We start from the raw sequence: 22,042 nt of genomic DNA, 5'->3' as shown, positions 1-22,042 counted from the left end.
TATCTACAGCACCTCCAACCTTTATGTCATCAGCAAATTTACTAACCCGTTCCTCCATTTCCTCATCCAGGTCATTTATAAAACTCACGAAGAGAAGAGGTCCCAGAACAGATCCCTGAGGCACACCACTGGTCACAAAGAAGACATTGGTGTTTCCAACACCAATCCCAGCAATGCCTGTGGATAGAAGCTTGGGCACAATTCAGACTGATGCTGATTTCCCCCTGAGGCTTGTCCAATTCAAGCCCAAGTTTTCAGGTCCCATGCCATAATGGACTCCAAATGGATGGAGTGACTCAACAGGGACCATTCTAGATCTTTGCCCATGAATCAGATTGAACCTGGGCCAGTGGATAAATGAAAGTAATAGCCAGGGATCAGAGACAAAGTGGCCAGGTTAGGCAAATTCAGTCTTCTGCCTATCTTGTTCATTCTTGACTCTGGATTCGTTCAGCCTGGGTGGGTATTGGTGTATCACTGTTACACAAGAAGTAGGGTCAGGCCTGTCACTATATAACACTGGGCTACAATATTGCTTGTGGCAGATCTATCACTGTGTAATCATGAGGAATGGTACAGGCAGGCACAGATGTAAATAGTGCAACCTCAATATAACACAGCTCTTGGGAAACTGCTTAATGATAAGCCACTTGCATAATTAGTGAAACTAACATTCATGTAATTTTGGAAGACCTCTTTCTTCTGTTAATATAATCTAGTAAACAGACAGTTTGAACAGATTTCCCCAACACCCTCCCCCTTCCTTCACACTTGATTTTCATTGCTGTATCCAACAACTAGTGCAGATCCCCAGCAATGGGTTGCTGCTTCTTTCCATGAATTTACTGCTCCTCCTCAGAATTGCCATTGTCAGGCAGATTTTCACTAAGATATGTTACTTCCTGTGCAATATTATTGCTTTCCTGTCACCGAAAATAAAAATGTTAACTGTCTTGGGAACATGGTAACACTTGTTGTATATCACAATATAATGAGGCACATTAAATCAAGATTTCACTGTGCTTAAGGACAAGCCATGTGCACAATAAACAATGTTAGAGTAGGATTCTATTGATTCACTTTTTAAATGCATTGATGTCAAAACAATTGCTGAACGTTGATATTGATATGGTGGCAACTGCCTTGTCAATCATGTCCCTAATTAACCTGTTGTGGAAAACTGTGAAGAATGGCATGCATGTTTTACACTTTTTAAGATTCTGTACTAATTACAAGGTACCAATTAAGAGAATGCTATTGAGTTTATGAAGGTTATTTTCATTGATTTCTTAAAAGGCACCTTGGCTGAGGTCAACTTAATAGCCTTTTCTGCGATTGTGGAGAATAGTTTTGAAAAGCACATTCACTGGTCTTCAGTAAATTAAAATGTAGCTGATTTTTCAAAAAATTGAACCCAGTGTTTAAGAGATTTTGAAACAACAATTCTAATGCATGACTCAGATCTGTACAGAAGAGGATGTGAGCACTTTAAGAGTATTTGAGCTACTCTCACACAGGGCTGTCTCCTGCAGCTGGCCCACCATCTCTGTTTCTCTCTCCTCAAGCATAACAGGCAGTATCAGACAGTTAATGCAACCTCGCTTTCAAAATGGACTGTCCTTCCACTGGGGAATTTGGCTGGATGATATAAATAAGAACCAGGAACTGGAATAAGCTAGGTGGCTTTTTGACTTTGTTCCACAATTCTATAAGAGTTTCCTGCTCTCTCCACATGCTCTTTGATTCCTTTGTGGACTGAATATCTGTTGTACTGTATCTGGAATATATTCAATGACTCTGCCTCCACTACTCTGGGGAAGATGATTCAACAGTTCCAGACCTTTGAGAAAAGAAAATCCTCCCCATTTTTACCTTAAATAGGTAATCCCTTATTCTGAAATGATGCTCCTTAGTTCTAATACCGACTACTAAAAAATCAGAGGCTCTTGGAGTTCTACAGGCCAGTCGTCATGAGGGGTTTGGAGTTACAGAGGATCAGTAAGTTTAAATTTCTTCACATTATCATTTCAGAGTATCTGTCTGGGACCAGCGTGTAGGAGCCATTACAGAGCAGGCACATCAGCACCTGTACTTCCTTAAACGTCTGTGCAGATTCAGGGTGTCATCTAAAACTTTGACAAGCTCTAAAGATGCTCATTGGAGAGTATCCCGACTGGTTGCATCAAGGCCTGGTATAGAAACACCAATGCCCATGAACAGAAAAGCCTACAAAAACTACTGGGTACAGCCCAGTCCTTCACAGGAAAACCCATCCCCATTAAGTATGGAATGTGTAAGAAAGCAGCATCCATCATCAAGGATTCCGCCATCCAAGCCATGATCTCCTCTTGCTGCTGCCATCAGGAAGGAGATACAGGAGCCTAAGGTCTACATTATTAGGATCAAGAACAGTTATTACTATTCAACCATCAGGTTCCTGAACCAACGTGTAGAGCAGTAGATACCTGGGAACACCACCACTTGGAAACCCCCCTACAAGTCACTCACCATCCTGATGGAAACATATCACTGTTCCTTCATTGTCATTGGGTCAAAATTATGGAACTCCCTCCCTCTCTGGGTGTACACACACACACACACACACACATACATATATATGGTTTGTGTGTATATGTGTGTGTGTATATATATATATATATAAGATTTTTACACAGTACTGTATTTGTCAATGTGGAGCAGAGAGTGACTTTCTAAATCTGGTGGGAGCAAAGTATGTTGGGATTGATGAGGGTGGAGTGCTGTGGGAGGGGTGTGGGACAGATGGTGGAGAAGAAGGTCCAGGGGTGGGGTTGGCTTGGGTGCAGACACACCCAGCCCTGAGACTCCAAGCAAGGTAATTTGACTCCAAACAATTGGTCTATTGGTCATTACAGAATGTTTCTCTGGTGCTTCCCACTTCCACTCCTATCTCTTCCCCTTTACCCCATGATTCCCCCTTCCCTGCCTCCCCTTCCCATTCTCAGTCCACAATAGAGACCCATATCAGAATCGATTTTATCATCACTCACATACTGTATGTCACAAAATTTATTTTTTTGCAGCAGCAGTACATAGAATTCCTGCAGTATGGTACAAAAGCCTCAGGCACCCTAACCATATATGTATATGTGGCTAAGTCTTTTGCACAGTACTGTACATACTTAGATAATAAATTTACATTGAACTTTGAAAATTGCCCTTTTAGCATTCACCCCATCAATTCCTTTCAAAGTCTGATATTTTTCAATAAGATCATCTCTCATTTTTCATAACTCTAGTACAGGCTCAAGCTGCCTAACATTGGATCGTCCGTTGTCAAAATTTTCATCCCAGGAATCAACCTAGTGAACCATCTCTACACTGGCTCCAAGCAAGTACATCTGTTCTGAAATATGGAAAACAAAAGGCCTCGTGGTGCTGCCTCACTAGTTCCCTGTAAAGCTACAGCAAAAACATTTAACCCCAGCCCATGCCTCTTTGAATAAAGGCAAAGGTTCTACTGGTTCTCTCAATTATTTTGCTGTACCTACATGCTCATTTCTTATATTACAGATCTTCATACTTCATAACATTTTGTAATTTATAATTTACTTTTTCATTCTTTTTTCCAAAGTGGATAACCTCATATTTTCCACATTATACTCAATCTGATGCATTATCCACTTTGTTAATCATCATTAGTCTATCTATATCTTTTTCCAAGCTGTTCATACCCTCCTCACAACTTACTCACTCACCTATCTTTGTTTTACCAGTAAATTTCACTTCCTATTCTGCCCAGCTAACCACCGACAAGTAACATTATTTTTTGCCACTGACAGCAGATCAGCATATTATCTACTGAACTTCTGTCTCCATTTAAACCTTTCATGGCAGACTGAGTGTCAGATTGCTGGTTGGAGAAATTTTTTTCATAGATTCTGGAAAAATATCTTTATTCAGTAGAGAATTTACACAATAGGTGATTAAATGGGAATCTCTCTTTGCACATTATGTGTGGTAAGGAAGAACACAAGAGGCTGGAGGGAAAACAGTTTAGCCAGACAACACCTAAAAAAACCACTCCAGCTCAACAGGACGTCTAGCTGGATGCATCACAGCTGCCTTTCACAGATTTCTTTAAGAGCTCATCTTTTATCCTTCATCCCATAACCTTCACTGCTGACCAATGGATTTCAATTCAGAAAAAAATTACAACTCTCCTTTGATGGGTATGTGAGTGCAATTAAATATTTATATTGAATCTTGAAATTGTAACCTGGCATTAGAATGTGCATCCAAAAGTACTCCTTGGAACATATCTGCACTGTTTTGGCAATAAATGTAGGCAAACCCTTGGAAGATAGTGTGGTAGGGTGGTAATAATGGTGTGTGGAATGCTTACCTTCATCGGTCAGAACATTGAATATAACATTAAGAAAGTCATGTTGCAGTTATATAAAGCTTTCATTAGGCTGCATCTGGACCATAGTGTACATTTCTGGGTGTCCCATTCCAGGAGGCTTTGGAAACCATACAGAAGAGGTTTACCAGGATGCTGCCTGGAGTCCTGAGAGAGGTTGCTGAAGAGATAATGGATGCATTGGGCATGATCTTTCAAGAATCACTTGATTCTGGCATGACCCCAGAGGACTGGAAGATTGCAAATGTCACTCCACTCTTTAGGAAGGGAGGAAGGCAAAAGAAAGGAAATTATAGGTCAGTTAACCTAACCTCAATGGTTGGGAAAATGTTGGAGTCTATTATTAAGGATGAGATTTCGGGGTACTTGGAAACTAATGATAAAATAAGTCAAAGACAGCATCATTTCAGTCAAGGGAAATCTTGCCTGGCAAACCTGGCAAATGAGTTCTAACTCTGTCAGAGTTCTTCAGGGAAGTAACAAGCAGGGTGGACAAACGATTAAGGGAGCTAGGGCTTTACTCTTTGGAGAGAAGGAGGATGAGAGGAGACATGCTAGAGGTATACAAGATATTAAGAGGAATAGATAGAGTGGACAGCAAGCGCCTCTTCCCCAGAGCACCACTGCTCAATACAAGAGGACATGGCTTTAAGGTAAGGGGTGGGAAGTTCAAGGAGGATATTAGGGGAAGGTTTTTTACTCAGAGAGTGGTTGGTGCATGGAATGCACTGCCTGAGTCAGTGGTGGAGGCAGATACACTCGTGAAATTTAAGAGACTACTAGACAGGCATATGGAGGAATTTAAGGTGGGTGTTTATATGGGAGGCAGGGTTTAAGGGTCGGCACAACATTGTGGGCCAAAGGGCCTGTCCTGTGCTGTACTATTCTATGTTCTATGGCGTTACAATCCTATGGCATTACAGGAAAGATACTGGCATGGACAGAGGAATGGCTAACAGCAAGGCAGCAACAAGTGGGAATAAAGGGGGTCTTTTCTGGTTGACTGCCAGTGACTAGTGGTGTTCCTCAAGGGTCAGTATTGGGACTGCTACCTTTCACATTGTTTGTCAATGATTTGGATAATGGAATTGATGGCTTTGTGGCAAAGTTTACGGATGATACAAAGATAGACGGAGGGGTATGTAGTGCTGAGGAAGCGATGTAATTGCAGCAGGACTTAGACAAATTGAAAGAATGGGCAAAAAAGTGGCAGATGGAATACAGTGTTGGGAAGTGTATGATAATGTATTTTGTTAAAAGGAACTATAGTATGGACTGTTACCTAAATGGGAAGAAGGTTTAAACATCAGAGGTGCAGAGGGACTTAGGAGTCCTCGTGCAAGACTCCCAGAAGTTTAACTTACAGGTTGAGTCTGTGGTAAGGAAGGCAATTGCAATGTTGGCATTCATTTCAAGGGGGATAGAATGTAAAAACAAGGATATAATCTTGAGGCTTTATAAGACAGTAATCAGGCCATTGGGGTATTGTCAATGGTTTTGGGCCCCATATCTCAGAAAGGATGTGTTGCCTTTGGAGAGAGTCCAGAGGAGGTTCATGAGGATGATTCTGGAAATGAACGGGTTAACATATGAGCAGCATTTGGCAGCTTTGGGCCTGTACTCACTGGAATTTAGAAGAATGCAGGGATGGGGGTGGGGATCTCATTGGAACCTACTGAATGTTGAAAGGACTAGATAGGGTGGATGTAGTGAGGATGCTTCCTATGGTGGGGATATCCAGAACTAGAGGGTACAGCCTCAAAATTGAGGGCCGACCTCTTAGAACAGAGGTAAAGAGGAATTTTTCAGTTAGAGAGTAGTCAATCTGTAGAATGCTCTGCCACAGACTGTGGTGGAGGCCAAGTCTGTGGATATATTTAAGGCAGAAGTTGATAGATTCCTGATCAGTCAGGGTATCAAAGGATATGGCGAGAAGGCAGGTGTATGGGATTGACTGGGATCCGGGATCAGCCATGATGGAATGGCCGAACAGACTCATTGGGCTGAATGGCCCAATTCTGCTCCTTTGTCTTATGGTCTTATGGACTGAGAGTTCACATTGTTAATATCTTAAAATATTTATATAAAGCTGTAAATATTTATTTAACCCCATATCTCTCAGGCCCCACCGTCAGCTCTTGGGTCCTTGGAGCCTTCTGCTTCCCCCCATCCCAACCTTCCTCTCGCCTCTGACACCACCAACTTGCCTGCCCCCTCTGATCCCAATTCTAATCTGTGCCATGTCTTCACAATTCCTCCAATCTTCCCTTCTTGGCAGAACTTCTGTCCTCAGTGAAGGCCTCACCTTTGTCCTCCTTTGAACGTGCCTGCCACCTCTGTCATCCTCACCTCTGTCTCTGAGCCCATTTGTTTGGCAGGAATTCCACACCCCGCTCTGATGACCCTTTTTCCTGTCTTCAAACCTCCTCTTCTTTGATACCCCGCTCTGGTTCTCTGCTTGCTCTGTATCTTCTCATCTCGAACTGCTGATGAGACAGCAACCATTTCAACTTGAGCACTCCTCTCTCCTCCTCCAACTTACCCTCTCAGAAGGCACTGCCCTCCACTCTCTCCACACCAATCCCAACCTCACCATCAAACCTGCAGACAAAAGGGGTGCTGTTGGAGTGTGACACACTGACCTCAAGGCCAGGCAGCAACTCTCAGATATCTCCTTATACCTACCCCTCGAAGCAGATCTCACTCTAGAACAGAAAATTTTCTCCGACACTGCCACTGACATCGTCCACTCTGGAGAGCTCCCATCCACTGCCACCAAACTCATAGATCCCTTAACTCGTACTGCTCACTTCTATCTCCTACCCAAGATCCACAAGCTGGAGTGTCCATGTAGGCCCATTGTCTCCACCTGCTCCTGCCCCACTGAATTTGTGTCCTCGTATCTTGAAACCACTCTATCCCCCTTGGTTCAGTCTCTTCCCACCTAGATCCATGACTCTTCTCATGCCCTTGATCTGCTCAGTAACTTTCAATTCTCTGTCCCTAACCACCCCACTTTCACCAAACAATTTTTCCTTTGGCTCCTCCTATTTTCACCAAACTTGAAGGGTAGCCATGGGCACTTGCATGGACCCCAGCTATGCCTGTCTCTTTGTTGAATACATAGAACAATCCATGTTTGAAGCCTTCCCTGGTTATACTCCCCAACTTTTCTTCTGCTACATTGATGACTGTATTGGTGCTGCTTCATGCAGCCATGCTGAACACGTCAATTTTATCAACTTTGCCTCCAACCCTGCCCTTAAATTTACATGGCCCATTTCTGAAATCTCTCTCCCCTTCCTAAATCTCTCTGTCTCCATCACTGGATGCAAACTGTTAACTGAAATCTTTTATAAACAAACTGATTCCTACTTTTATCTTGATTATACCTCTTGTCACCCTATCTCCTGTAAAAATGCTATTCCCTTTTATCAGTGTCTTTGCCTCTGCTATGTCTGTTCCCAGCACGTATCTTTCCATTCCAGGACATCAGAGAACAGGGTTAAGGAACAGGAATTCCCTCCCTCCACTATTGGTGCTACCCTCACCTGCATCTCCTCCATTTTCCATACATACACACTCACCCCATCTTCCCGCTTGCCTCAATAGTGATAGAGATCCCCCTGTCCTTATCTACTGTCCTATCAGCTTCCGCATTGAACACATTATCCTCCTCAACTTTGCTTCAATCTCCATAGGGATCCCACTACTAAACATATCTTTACCTCCTCCCCCACCCATGCTTTCCACAGAGATTGCTCCCTTCACAATTCCCTTGTCCATTCATCCGTCCCTACTAATCTCCATCACGACACTTATCCCTGCAAGCAGCCTAACTGCTGTACCTGCCCATACATCTCCTCCGTCACCTCCATTCAGGGTCTCAAACAATCCTTCCAGATGAGGCAACACTTCACCTGTGAATCTGCCTGGGTCGTCTATTGTCTCCGGTGCAGCCTCCTCTACATTGGTGAGACCCGTTGTAAATTAGTGGACTGCTTCATCGAGCACCTCTGCACCATCCACCACAAGTGGGACTTACTGGTGTCCAAACACTTCAATTCTGATTTTGATTCCTGTTCCAACATGTCAGTCCATGGCCTCCTCTTGTGCCAAGATGAGTCTACCCTCAGGGTGGAGGAGCGATACCTTATATTCTGTTTGGGTAGCCTCCAACCTAATGACATGAATGTTGATATCTCCTTACAATAAACAAATTTTCCACTCCTCCTTTATTACCCACTCTGACATTTTACCTCTTCTCCCCTACCTGTTGTATCCCCAGGGTCCCCTCCACCTTTCAATTTTCCAATGGTCCATGATACTCTTCTGTCAGATCTCTTTTCCTCCAGCCCTTGACCTTTCCCACCCAACTGGCTTCACCTATCACTTCCAGCTAGCCTCTTTCCCCTCTGCTACTTTTCAATTTTGGTATATTTCTCCTTCCTTCTCAGTCCAGAAGCCTAAACTGTTGATTATCTATTCATTTCCATAGATGCGGCCTGTCCTGCTGAGTTCCTCCAGCATTTTGTGTGTGTTGCTTTGGATTTCCAGCATCTGCAGACTTTTTCATGTTTATTATTTAACATCTGATTTTGTAGCTTCTTGAGTAACACTGGGAGTATTTTTTTTAATTCATCTTTTGATAACAAACCTCCCTTAATTCACAAATTCCATTGCTTTACAATTTCACTGGGAAGTGAATCTCTGTTTAAGAAACGAGGTTACGCTCGTACTCTACACATTCTGACTTTAAAAGAAGAGTTTTTTTTCTTATAGGTACTCATTTCAAGATGAGGAAGATATGTTTATGGTGGTAGATCTGCTGCTGGGTGGAGATTTACGATATCATTTACAGCAAAATGTGCACTTCAAGGAAGAAGCAGTGAAGCTGTATGTGTGTGAACTGGCATTAGCTCTGGATTACCTACAAAGCTACCACATCATCCACAGGTTTGTGTGTTTGAAATATATAGCACTGTGTTGCCGCACCTGCTGAATTCATTCTCATGAACATCTGATCATTAATAAATATCCTGCATGCTCATCAGCTTTTATATACATACTGTCAAAAAGAGAACAGTGCCTATGTATTAGCAAGGAAGTGTATAGAAGACAGAGACATTAAAATGTTTGAGTCATTCTGAAGCTGCATAAAAAAGAATTACTTTTAACAAGATGTTTCTACTTTACTGGATATGTATTGAAAATAGACTTAAATGAAAAAAATTTGAGCTGTTGGAGCTCTAATGATGAATTATTTGAATAATTTTATAAATGTAGAAAACTTGATAAGACACAGAAGACACACATAGCAGACTTTCTTATAAATGAAACAATTACTCGCAAAAGGAGAAATATTTAAATAGTTGCCATCTCCTATAAATTAGTTTTATTTCGCAAGTCTATTTATCCATTATCGGATGTGTAGGACACATAAACCTCTGCTGTTAATGGGCCCACCTGTCTCAAGTATTCCATGAACTTTCTGTCTACACTCGCATGGCTGAGACATACTATTGAAAAGAAAACACTATTTGCTGATATGTATAGCATACTAATATATAGCTCGGAGCTTTAAATTTTCAGTAGTTAATTAGTGGGATACTTCATATTTGAAACACAAGATAGAATACATATATGCTGCAACAGAATTCTATAACAAAAACAAAGGATGTGATTTGACCACTACTTCCGGTAATTCCTTCCCCCTCCCTTCCCCGATCCCTAATTTCACTCTGCCCCCTCCCCCAGCTGCCTATCACCTCCCTCATGGTTCCGCCTCCTTCTACTACCCATTGTGTTTTCCCCTATTCCTTCTTCACCTTTCCTGCCTATCACCTCCCTGCTTCCCCTCCTCCACCCCTTTATCTTTCCCCTTACCGGTTTTTCACCTGGAACCTACCAGCCTTCTCCTGCCCACCCTCCCCCCACCTTCTTTATAGGGCCTCTGCCGCTTCCCTCTTCAGTCCTGATGAAGGGTTTTGGCCCGAAACGTTGACTGATCATTTCCACGGATGCTGCCTGACCTGCTGAGTTCCTCCAGCGTGTTGTGAGTGTTGCTTTGACCCCAGCATCTGCAGAGTATTTTGTGATTACAAAGTTCTTTGCAGTCTCATTAGAAGATGCTATATATCTATAATAAGAAGGACGCATTCCTTGGTACCGGATGATTGGTACAGGCTCATTGAATGAGTAAACCAATAGCCAAACTGTCAAGATTCTGAAATGGCTTTACTGTTAGAAAATGGTGCAAATTACCAGGTTGCTATTGTGATAGTGACAGTGAAAGGACACTAGCCCTGTTTATTTAATGATGCACTCAGAAAAAATGTGCTAGCAGATATTTACAAAGTCTACGTCTCTAACCACATCATCAAACTAGACAATTAGATCCAATAGCTTGATTGACAGGTGCTAAATTCAATGGTTTTACAATGGTTAAAATTTTGGACAGATGAGGTAATGCTACATTGAGTTCACATCTATCTCTTTACACCTCCTTAATTATACTGAGTTTTATTCAAAAAGAACATTCAATATTTTTCTTGAGTTTTCTGGATCTTTTGGTTCATAATTCATTGGTTCAGAAATACATAACTCCAGTTGCTCATTTAATTTCTTGGATCCTGAAACTGACTCTAAACATTTTGTTCTAAACAGTAATTAAGCAGATCTCATGACATTACATTCTGCTGCAGCTGCACTGTTTTCCATTTCACTTTATTATGATGTTTACTGCTGAATGTGCAAATTAGGAATTACAATGCATTGAACCATAGCCACAACATTAATGCTGTCAAGAGCTGTGAACCTTAACTGTAATTACACTAATTGACATTATCACTTTAATGGATATTTCAATGGCTGTTACAGGAGAGACAGAAAGTTTGTGCCAATGGCAAAGGAGTATTTTAGCACCATAGAACCTAGGGCCACGTGGTTGCAAAGTAGTTAGCATTCTTTACACTCCCAGCAATTGGAAGATTGGGGTGCTGCCTATAAGGAGTTTGTATGTTCTCCCCATGGCCACGTGGGTTTCCTCCTGGTGCTCTGGTTTCCACCCACATTCCAAAGACATACTGTACGGGTTAGGCTTGGTAAATTATGAGCATGCTATGTTGGCACCAGAAGCATGGTGATACTTCCGGGCTACCCCCAGTATATCCTCAGACTGCGTTGGTTGTTGACACAAATGAAACACTTCACTGTATATTCTGATGTTTCAATCTACATGCGACAAATAAATCTAATCTAATTTAATCTAGTGCCCATACAGATGTGTCCAAGATCTCAACAGAGTCACAGAGTAAGAGTTATACAGCATAGAAATGGGCCCTACAGCCATAACCATCCAGCCAACCAAGCAGCCTACCTGAGCTAGTCTCATTTATCTGCATTTGCTTCATAGCACTCTAAATCTTCCAATCCATGTACCTGGCTAAATGTCTTTTCAAAATTATAACTGTACCCACCTCTACTACTTTCTCTGGCAATTTGATCCATATACCTACTGCCTCCTGTGTGAATAAATTGTCCTCAAATCCCCTTTAAATCTTACCCCTCTTAAATCTATGTCCTCTATTTTTATATTCTCCTTCCCTGAGGAAAACAGAGTGAAAATTCATTTTACCTAATGTCCCTCGTGATCTTATATACTTCTGTAAGGTCAGTCTCTCAGCTTCCTACTCTCCAAGGAAAAATAACGCTATCGTAACTCATCCCTCCTTATAACTCAAGCTCTCCAGTGCCAGTAATATCCTTGTAAATATTTTCTGCATCCTTTTCAGACTAATGACATGCTAGGTGATCACAAATGCACATAATGCATCCAACTGTGGCCTCAGCAATGCCTTGTACAGCAATAACATGAAATCCCAACTCTTGGACTCGGTGGCGAGACTGGTGAAGGCAAATGAGCCAAACCTGTTCTTCACCATCCTGTCCGCTTGTGTCACCAGTTTCAGAGAACAGTGTACTTGTACCCCCACATCCCTTCCTACTACAACCCTCTTCAGCTGCATTAAGGAAGAATGTTGTGGAGGGATTGTCTACTGAGTCAGTGTGTGTAGAACTCAGAAATATTCTATTGGGAATATTCTATAGGCACCATCCTTCCCCCATTTGCAACAGAGACACTGAGGAGCAGGTCACCAGCCGTATTTTGGAAAGGTGCAAAAGAAAACCATGTTTGCTGTCATGGGTGACTTCCAGTTCCCTAATATTGATTGGTACATCCTCAGTGCAAAAGGTTTAGATGGGGCAGAATTTGCTGGGTGGGTCTAGAAATTATTCCTAATACAATATGTAGACAGGCTGACTAGAGGAGAGACCATACTGGATCTGCTACTAGGCAATGAACCTGGTCAGATGACAGATTTATCAGTGGGTGATCATTTCAGAGACAGTGACCCCAACTCCCTGACATTTACCATAGCCTTTGGAGAGGGATAAGAGCAGATAGAATGGGAGATCATTTAAATGGGGAAGTGTGAATTATGATTCCATTAGGAAGCCACTTGGGAGTGTAAATTGGGAGCAGGTGTTTTCAAGAAAATGCACAATGGAAATATTGAGGGTGTCCAGGGACCACTTGCATGGGGTTCTGGAAAGAAAAGGATTTGGGTGAAGGAACCACGGTTGTCAAGAGATGTGGAACAACCAGTCAAGAGGAAGAAAGAAATATACTTAAGATTTAGGAAGTTAGAGCATCAGAATGAGCTTAAGAATAGACTTAGGAGAGCTAAAAAGGGAAATGAGAAGGCCTTGGTGAATAGGATTAACAGAAAGACCAAGGCATTCTACACATATGTGAAGAACAGGAAGATGGTTGAAGTTAAGGTAGAACCAATCAGGGGTAAAGGAGGAAATGTAAGCCTAGGGTCAGAGGAAGTAAGGTCAATCCCTAGTGAATAATTTGCTGCAGTATTCACCAGTGCGAGAGAGGTTAACAAATGCGAGGACAGTGTGAAACAGGCTGACACACTGGAACATGCCAACATTAAGAAAAGGAATGTTTTGAAAGTTTTGAAAAACATTAGGATATATAAGTCCCATGTTACTAAGGGAAGAGAGGGAAAATATTGCTGTGCCTTTGACAATGACCTTTCTGTCCCCACTGGCCATAGGAATAACACCAGAAGGTTGGAAGGTGGCAAATGTTACTCCTTTGTTCAAGAAAGGTAATAGGAATAATCCTGGGAATTATAAACCAGTGAGTCTTATGTCAGTCGTGGGCAAACTAATGGAGAAGATTCTTAGTGACAGGATTTACAAACATTTGGAGTAACATTGTCCAATTAGAGGTAGTCAGCATGGCTTTGTGAGGGGCCAGTCTTGCCAAGTGAGGCTGATTGAATTCTTTGATGAAGTGACAATGCAAAATGATGACAGTAGAGCAGTGGATGTTGAGTATATGGATTTTAGTTAGGTGTTTGACAAGGTTTCCCATGGTTGGCTCATTCAGAAAGTGAGGAGGCGTAGGATACATGGAAGCTTGGCTGTATGGATTCACAATTGGCTTACCCACAGAAGGCAAAGGGTGATATTAGATGGGGTGTATTCTGCCTGGAATACAATTCTGTATTCTGCTTGGTTGGCACCCAAGTTGATAGTATGGTTGAGAAGTCATACTGTGTTTTGGTCTTTATTGTTGGGGAATTGAGGTAATGATGCAGTTCACACCTGGGGTGTTGAGTTCAGTTCTCATTATACAAAGGATGGTAAGGGGCATAGACAGAGTAGATAGTCAGAGATTTTTTTCCCACAGAGTAGAAATGTCTAATATGAGGGGGCATAACTTTAAGGTGATTGGAGGAAAGTATAAGGGGGATGTCAGAGATAAGTTTCTTTGCACAAAGAGTTGTGGGTGCATGGAACATACTCACAGGGTAGTTGTAGATGCAGGTACATTAGGGACATTTAAGAGATTCTTAGAGAGGTATGTGGATGAAAGAAAATTGGAGGGCCATGTGGGACGGAAGAGTTAGATTGATCTTGGAGTAGGTTAAATGTACGGATATACTGTGCTGTTTTCTGTGTAACTGTTGAAGATAACCACTGTGAGAAAGCAGTTGGATTTATTGCTTCAGTTAGTAATTCTTTAGAAAACAGCAAGATACATTATTTGTACCTTGAACAATGTGACAGTTGATTATTTTTGAGATGAGTGGATACTTGTAGCTAGAGTACTTCAATACAGAGTAACCATTGTATTCCAGGAAGTACTAGGATTTGTGGATTACACTGAAAATAAGAAACATCTTTTACTTAATTGAGATCTTGGGTGGTTGATACCATTCAAATGAATAATGTGAGGCATCTCTATTTATCCCTTTTCATTTTACTTGTAAAGCTGAAATCAGAATGAAGTGATTTGTAAAATGAAATATCATCAAGTAATTTATGGTCTTCTTCTTGATGGCATTATCTTTTGAAACATGACCCTTCTTTATGCCAACATTTTAAAAAACCTAACATCAGCTTAATGAATCATTTCTTCTGCTTGCACATAAGCGGAATGATATTGTGGGAGTGAATCATTTGAAATCATGCTATTAAACATGATCAAGGGTTTTCATGCTTGCAGGAAGCTGGTAGATAAGTTTATCCTTTCTCAGTAGTGAACATGTGGGCTGAATTAGATGGGTGGAAAATCCAGTATCAATAACCAATTAGAGTCTGGTTTGTTTGTCAGGGCATAGAATGCAGAGGAAGAAATTAGTCTTCTAATGTGTTTAAGGGAGAGCATGTTAAAGGAGAGGTAGTGAACAAATTTTGTAATCTGCTCTCTCATATTTCAATTTGTCCAGAATAAGGTAGTCTATTGAACTGAAGAGGATTCCAGACCGCTGTATAAAAATAGCTCTCTGTAGAATATTGATGGATACTGTGCTTGTATCAGCATCTTACACATGATACACAGATGGACAAGAATTTCTAGTTCCTTGTCCCTCCCTGACTCATTCTTGACTCCATCCCTCCCCACCCCCACCAAGGTACAATGTTTGGAATGGCTGATTTTCAAAATGGGCATCGTGTAGCTGTTTGGCCCAGAACACCAATTTTCCTTAGGCAGTCCATTGGAGTTGTAAGTCTGCATTCTGCATTCTGATCTTATTTTCCATCATACCATTTCAGAGCACCGGTGTGAAGAAATGACCTATATGGATGGCATGCAAAATAAAATATTTCACTGTACCTCAGTGCTTGTGACAATAATAAACCAATTTACTTGCTTCTCCACAGTTTCCTTGATGCTGAGGTGGCTGAAGAGCTTTGTGGGATGTGCAGATTCTGTTGTAGCTGAGAGAAGTGACACTTGATAGAATGAGAAAGTGATTGGGTAGTGTTGGATTTTGTGTGTTTCTTTCTCTAAAACCTATCCACCGTCTTCAGGGCTCAAATCAGGAATGTGAAGGAATACTCACCATTTGCCTGGATGAGTGCAGCTGCAACAACACTCAAAAAAGGCTGCACCATCCAAAACATAGCACCCTGCTTGATCAGCACCCCATCCACAACCACTTATTAACTTCACCACTGATGTGCAGTGCCTACAATTTGTACCATCTTCTGGATGCACTGCAGCAACTCAGCAAAAGTCACTTAGAGAGCTTAGAGAATTTAGAGAGCACAACCTCTACCAGCTAGAATAAGAAAGACAGCAAAAACATGGGAACACCTGCACCTGGAAGTCCCCCTTTCGGTGCAGCCATTGTGAGTGTGGTCTGTGTTTCAGCATGAGGAGGCTGAGTATGTGGCCCAGATATTAGGAGTGAGAGGGGATTTTTAAAAGCCTTTAGTAAGGAAGCGGAGGTAAAACCAAGTAAGTTTTCAATTTGTTGTTGAACATTAGTACTGGATTTATTTATTTTTGGTTTATTTAGAGATAGAGTGTAGAACAGGAAATTCTAGCCCAACAAGCCATGCTGCCTGGCCACCCACCTATTTTAACACTAGCCTGATCACAAGACAATTTACAATGAACAGTTCACCTGTTAACCAGTACATCTTTGGACTGTCAGGGGAAACTGGAGCACCTGGAGGAAACCCATGTGATCATGGGGAGAATGTACAAACTCCTTATAGACGGTGCCAGAATTGAACTCCATACTCCGACTCTGACACCCCAGGTTGTAGTAGTGTTACACTAATTGCTCCATTGCCATTGATTCTGTGCAGGCAGGATAGTAGTTAGGGCAGTGGACTGCTCCTACTGATGTGGTAATTCAGGAGTCCTCACAATGAACCTGATGATTGCATCTGTGAGAAATGCACCCATTTGTAGCTTCTGACAGACTGGGCCAAGGAACTGGATCTGAAGGTTGGGTTGGATGTACTCAGGGTCATCTGGGAAGCTGAAAGAATCGTAGGTGATACTTTTACTGAGGTGCTCACACTCAAGGTACAGGTTTCTGATGGAAGAGTGACTACTAGAAAAAGTAAGGGGCTTAGTCAGTGTTTGGTTCCCCCTGTGGCCATTCCAGCACCAGCAGGTGTACCTCTTTGGATACTGTTGAGAAGGATGTTCTTTCAGGGGACAGCAGCAATAGTCAGGATTCTTGAACCTTGACTGGGTCAGCAGTGAAGAGTGCTGTCAAAAAGGGCGATAGTAATGGGGGTCTCAATAATGAATGGACATGAAATTCTGAGACCGCAGAGGAGATGTCAGGATGGTGCCAGGGTCAAGAATATCTCTGAGCAGTTGCAGAAAATTCTCAGACAGGATGGGGAACATCTAGAAGTCATTTTACATGATGGGACAAAGGACATAGCTAGAATAAGGGACAAGGTTCTGTGAAATGAGCATAGGGAGTTATGAAAGTTAAGTTACGAAAGAGGACCTCATGAGTAACAGTCTCTAGTTTACTTCAGCTGCCAAGTGCTAATGAGGGCAGAAATAGAAAGATAGGCTGTATGAATTTGCAGCTGAGGAGCTGGTGCAGAGGACAAGGATTCATGTACCTGAACCATTGGGATCACTTCAGCAGTCAACCAACTCCTGCCAGATCCTTTCTGATGCCGTCAAAATTGGCTTTCCTCTAATTTGGAATCACACTCTAAGGACCTGTTCTATTCTTCTCCATAACTGTCATGAAATCAGTAACTTATGATCACTAGATCTAATGTATATCCCTATGCATACTTCTGACTCGTTTTCAAACAGGAATCCAGTATTGTGCTCTCTCTTGTTGGGAACTCTGTATATTGATTAAGAAAACTTCCCTGCACACATTTGACAAACACTTTCTCATCCAGTCCTTTTAAAGTATGGAAGTCCTAGTACCACCTACTATCAAAACCTTATTTTTCTTCCAACAGTCTGTAACCTTTGTAAAAATTTGTTCCTCTAGTTTCTACTGACTATTGAGGGGGGAGGGAGGGAACGTCGACTCAGACCATGAGAGGCCTGCGTCAGGCATTTTCATGCCTTACAAGGTGCAGATTGGAAGTCTGTGTGGGGCGCCACTCCTCGCACAGACTAGAGCAACGTGTGATTAAGTGCCTTGCTCAGGGGCACAAACACGCTGCCACAGCTGAGACTCGAACTAGCGACCTTGACATAACTAGATGAATGTCTTAACCACTTGGCCACGTGCCCAACACTATTGAGAGGTCTGTAATATAATCCCATTAATGAGGTCAGCCCCTTATTAATCCTCAGTTCCACCCATATAGCCTCAGTAGATAAGCCCCCCAGTCTGTCCTGTCTGAGCATGGAGCACTGCCGTAACATTTTCCCTGAGGAGCGATAACACCCCTCCTCCATCTCTATCATGTCTAAAACATCAGAACCCCAGAAAATTGATCAGGCCTTCTGCAGCCATGTCTCACTAATGGCGACAATGTGAAAATTCCACATGCTGATCCATGCTCTAAGCTCATCTGCCTTTCCTACAATCCTAGCATCACTAGCAATTTTGAGATCACCACCCTGGAGGTCCTGTCCTTTAACATTGCATCTAACTCCCTGAACACACTTTGCAGGACCTCCTCACCCCTACTGCCTATGCCATTGGTACCAGTGTGGACCATGACTTATGGCTACTCATACTCTTCCTTCAGAAAACCATGGATTTGATCCAGGATGTCTCTGACCCTGGCATCTGGGAGGTAAAATACCATCCAGGAATCTCATTCTCATCCACAGATCCTCCTGTCTGTTCCCTAGCCAATGAATCCCCTAATATTTCTGCTTGTTTCTTCTCCCCCTTCCTTTCTGAGTCACAGAGCCAGTCTTAGTTCCAGAGACCTGAATGCCTAAAGCTTTCCTTAGTTAGGTCATTCCCCCAAATAGTATGCAAAACAATATACTTGTAATTGAGGGGTATAGCCACAGGGGTACCCTGCACTAAACTCCCCTTTCCCCCTCCTGATTGTCACTTAGTTAATTGTGTCCTGCACCCCAGATGTAGCTACCTCCCTGTATCTCCTGTCAATCTCCCAAATGGACCGAAGGTCATCCTGGTTGTTTCCCATGATGGGGGAGTCTAATACGAGAGGGCATGACTTCAGGATTGAAGGGCGCCCTTTCAGAACAGAAATGCGAAGAAATTTTTTTAGTCAGAGGGTGGTGAATCTATGGAATTTGTTGCCACGGGCAGCAGTGGAGGCCAAGTCCTTGGGTGTATTTAAGGCAGAGATTGATAGGTATCTGAGTAGCCAGGGCATCAAAGGTTATGGTGAGAAGGCGGGGCAGTGGGACTAAATAGGATAAAATGGATCAGCTCATGATAAAATGGCGGAGCAGACTCGATGGGCCGAATGGCCTACTTCTGCTCCTTTGTCTTATGGTCTTATGGTTTTATGCTCCAGCTCCACTTCCCTAACATAGTCTGTAAGAAGCAGCATTGGATGCACTTCTTGCAGGTGTAGTAGTCAAGGACACTGGAGATCTCCATGTCTTTCCATATCCCACAAGAGGAGCATTCCACTGCCCAGATTGTCATTCCTACTGCTCTGTGAAGAAAGAGAGGGAGAGGGAGAGGGAGAGAGAATGAGAATTACCAGAAATTTACCTTAATCTCTCATCTTTTTGCAAAATCTCCTTGAGTCAACCCTCTGCTCCCCACTCCAACCCTGGCGCATTTGCACCATGGCTCCACTTAACTCGAATTTATTTTTATTGGCTCTTGCCAAGTGCTTCATAACCCAAACATTATCAAGATCCTCAGAAAGTCCTGACAGGGCCCACTTGCATTTTAAATCTTGGATTAAAATCCACAAGTAATGGCTTCTGCGATCTCAAGATTCACAGATCTTTGCACAGCTGAATTATAGTCTGATTGCATATTGTCATAACACACCAACATTCAATCCATAAACACAGAAGTGATCTTCATACTCAAGTCACTGAGATGAGACAGGAACTATGTCAGATGTTTTAATCACAATTTATAAGTTTGCTTGCTCATTGTTGGCTGCATAAATCAATAATGCTCCACATTTCCTGTCAAAGTTCCAGATATGAGAAGGAAAGCAGAGAATCACCTGTATTGCTGATGAAATGATGTCTCATCTATGTACTTTATATTGGCAGGTGTGATTTCAACCGAAAATTCTCCATGTTAGTATATTCAACCTCATTCGTAGTATCACATGTGCACTTACCTATGTTGGATGAATTACATAGTTTGATTTCTAGTTATCACATGAATATGCTCAGAGATGATATCAGATCCTTCCTTATTTCTGGGGATCAATGCAGCCATGACTAGAGTTATAATGTAGAAAAATAGAGCTGTATATCGGAATTAATCAAAATATCAATAATATTTTCTTATTGGGTCCTTAGAATTTTCAAATCACTTTGTAAATCCTGTAATTTCTTTTATTTCTAATTTTTCATCTCCAAATGTACAGGTATCATTTACATAACTGTACCATTTGGCTGCTAATATGATCAAACATTGCGTACAGGGAACCACATCTTCAGTGCAATTGCGAGCAATGAATCTTAATGGATGTTGCTATGAAGCCATGGCAGCTTTTATGCAGTGTCACTTCACGAACTGAGATCTTACTACAATAAAGCTGAATAATAGGATTTTTCATGCTTTCGTGAGCTGGGTATAATTGATTAGAATTTCAGAGAAATAATTCCATGATATGGCTGTTTGCTTTATTTCAAACACATCCATATACACAATGAACAATTGCTTCAAAAATCACAGCAATTTGAATAAAATTTCAGACATTTCCTTTTATTTGCTGATGAAATTAATGTTTGTCCTATTTTCTGAATTTCCTTCGTCACCATAGCTTGTCAGCTGGAAAATAACTTGCTAGCTGCAGTCTTTAAATCCTTGGCATTTAGATGGGCATTTTATTCTCACTTATCTTCAAGTTTTATTGTTTATTCCAGTGGATAATAAGATGGTTATTTGAATCTGCATAATAAACCTTTGCTTTTCATGCAAATTATCCACAAGCAGCCATACAAAAGAAATTTAGATTTTGCACTGGAATCGTTAAGCATTCTTCCACATATTCACAAGCATTATTTTTCACAGTCTAGGCTTGAAAAATATTTGTTGCCCAATCCTTAACTGCTCTTGAGTTTTCAATTTCCTACAGTCTCGCAGATGAATAAAACACATTTCTGTTGGGGAGGGATTTCCAAGATTAATGCCAAGTGACAATGATGGAATGGTAATGTGTTTCCTACTGTGCAATTCAAAGAAGAATACATAATTAGAGGCCTGAAGCCTTTGTCCTTCTTGGTGGTGGAGGTTGTGGGTTTTGCATAGACTATTTTCTGAACAGAGAGCAAATTCAGAAATCAAAAGTGCCAAGAAACTTGGGAATCCTAGTGCAAGATGTCCTGAAGGTTAACTTGTATGCTGAGTCAGTAGAAAGGAAGGCAAATGCAATGTTATCATTCATTCCAAGAGGATTAGAATATAAAAGCCTGAATGTAATGCTGAGGCTTTGTAAGGCATTGGCCAGACTGCACTTGGAGTATTGGGCTCCAGAACTACTGAGGCTTTGGGACTACTCCGGGGTGCTCTAGGGATTTGGATCTAAGGACTCTATTTGGTTCAGAATGCTGTAGTTGTTGCTTGCTCTTGTTTGCGTGATTTGTATTTTTTTCTCTTCCTCTGTGAGCATTGGGGTTAGTCTTTTTTTTAATTGGATTCTTTTGGGTCTCTTGCTGTTCATCTGCCTGGAAGCAAACAAATCTGAAGATTGTATAATTTATAGAATGCACTATGAATTCTTTGAATCTAAGAAATTGCGTACTGGAACTAGAGAGGGTCCAGAGGAGGTTCACGGAATGATCCCAGGAAGGAACGGGTTAATGTATGAGGAATGGTTTATGGCTCTGGGCATGCACATGTTGGAGGTTAGAAAAATGAGGGAAGGTTCTTATTGAAATATTGTAAGGCCTACATAGAGTGAATGAGGAGAAAATGTTTCCTATTGCAGGGGAGTCTCGGATGAGAAGACACAGCTTCAGTATAGAACGAGGTTGCTTTAGGACAGAGATGATGAGGAATGGCTTTACTGAGAGGATGATGAATCTGTGGAATTCATTGCTATAAACAGCTGAGGCCAAGTCTATTTAAAGTGGAGGTTGATAGGTAATTAGTTTGTAAGTGTGAGGAGAAGGAAAGGAATAGGGTTGAGAGGGAA

The 22,042-nt window shown here is 41.8% G+C and overlaps 1 protein-coding gene across 3 annotated transcripts in view; it reads left to right on the top strand.

Moving 5' to 3' along the window:
* LOC140196049 (serine/threonine-protein kinase 32B-like) overlaps positions 1-22,042 on the top strand; it is a 325,870-nt gene that overhangs the window by 171,928 nt on the left and 131,900 nt on the right. For all 3 annotated transcript variants that reach the window (XM_072254755.1, XM_072254756.1, XM_072254757.1), the window contains one exon: positions 9,185-9,358. In XM_072254755.1, coding sequence (XP_072110856.1) covers positions 9,185-9,358 — 174 coding nt within the window. The remainder of the gene's footprint in view (positions 1-9,184; positions 9,359-22,042) is intronic.

This window comes from Mobula birostris, chromosome 4 (genome assembly GCF_030028105.1).
Source record: "Mobula birostris isolate sMobBir1 chromosome 4, sMobBir1.hap1, whole genome shotgun sequence".
In the NCBI taxonomy this organism is placed as follows: domain Eukaryota; kingdom Metazoa; phylum Chordata; class Chondrichthyes; order Myliobatiformes; family Myliobatidae; genus Mobula; species Mobula birostris.
Note: the sequence above shows the minus strand (reverse complement) of the source record. Positions and strands in the feature narration are given on the sequence as shown.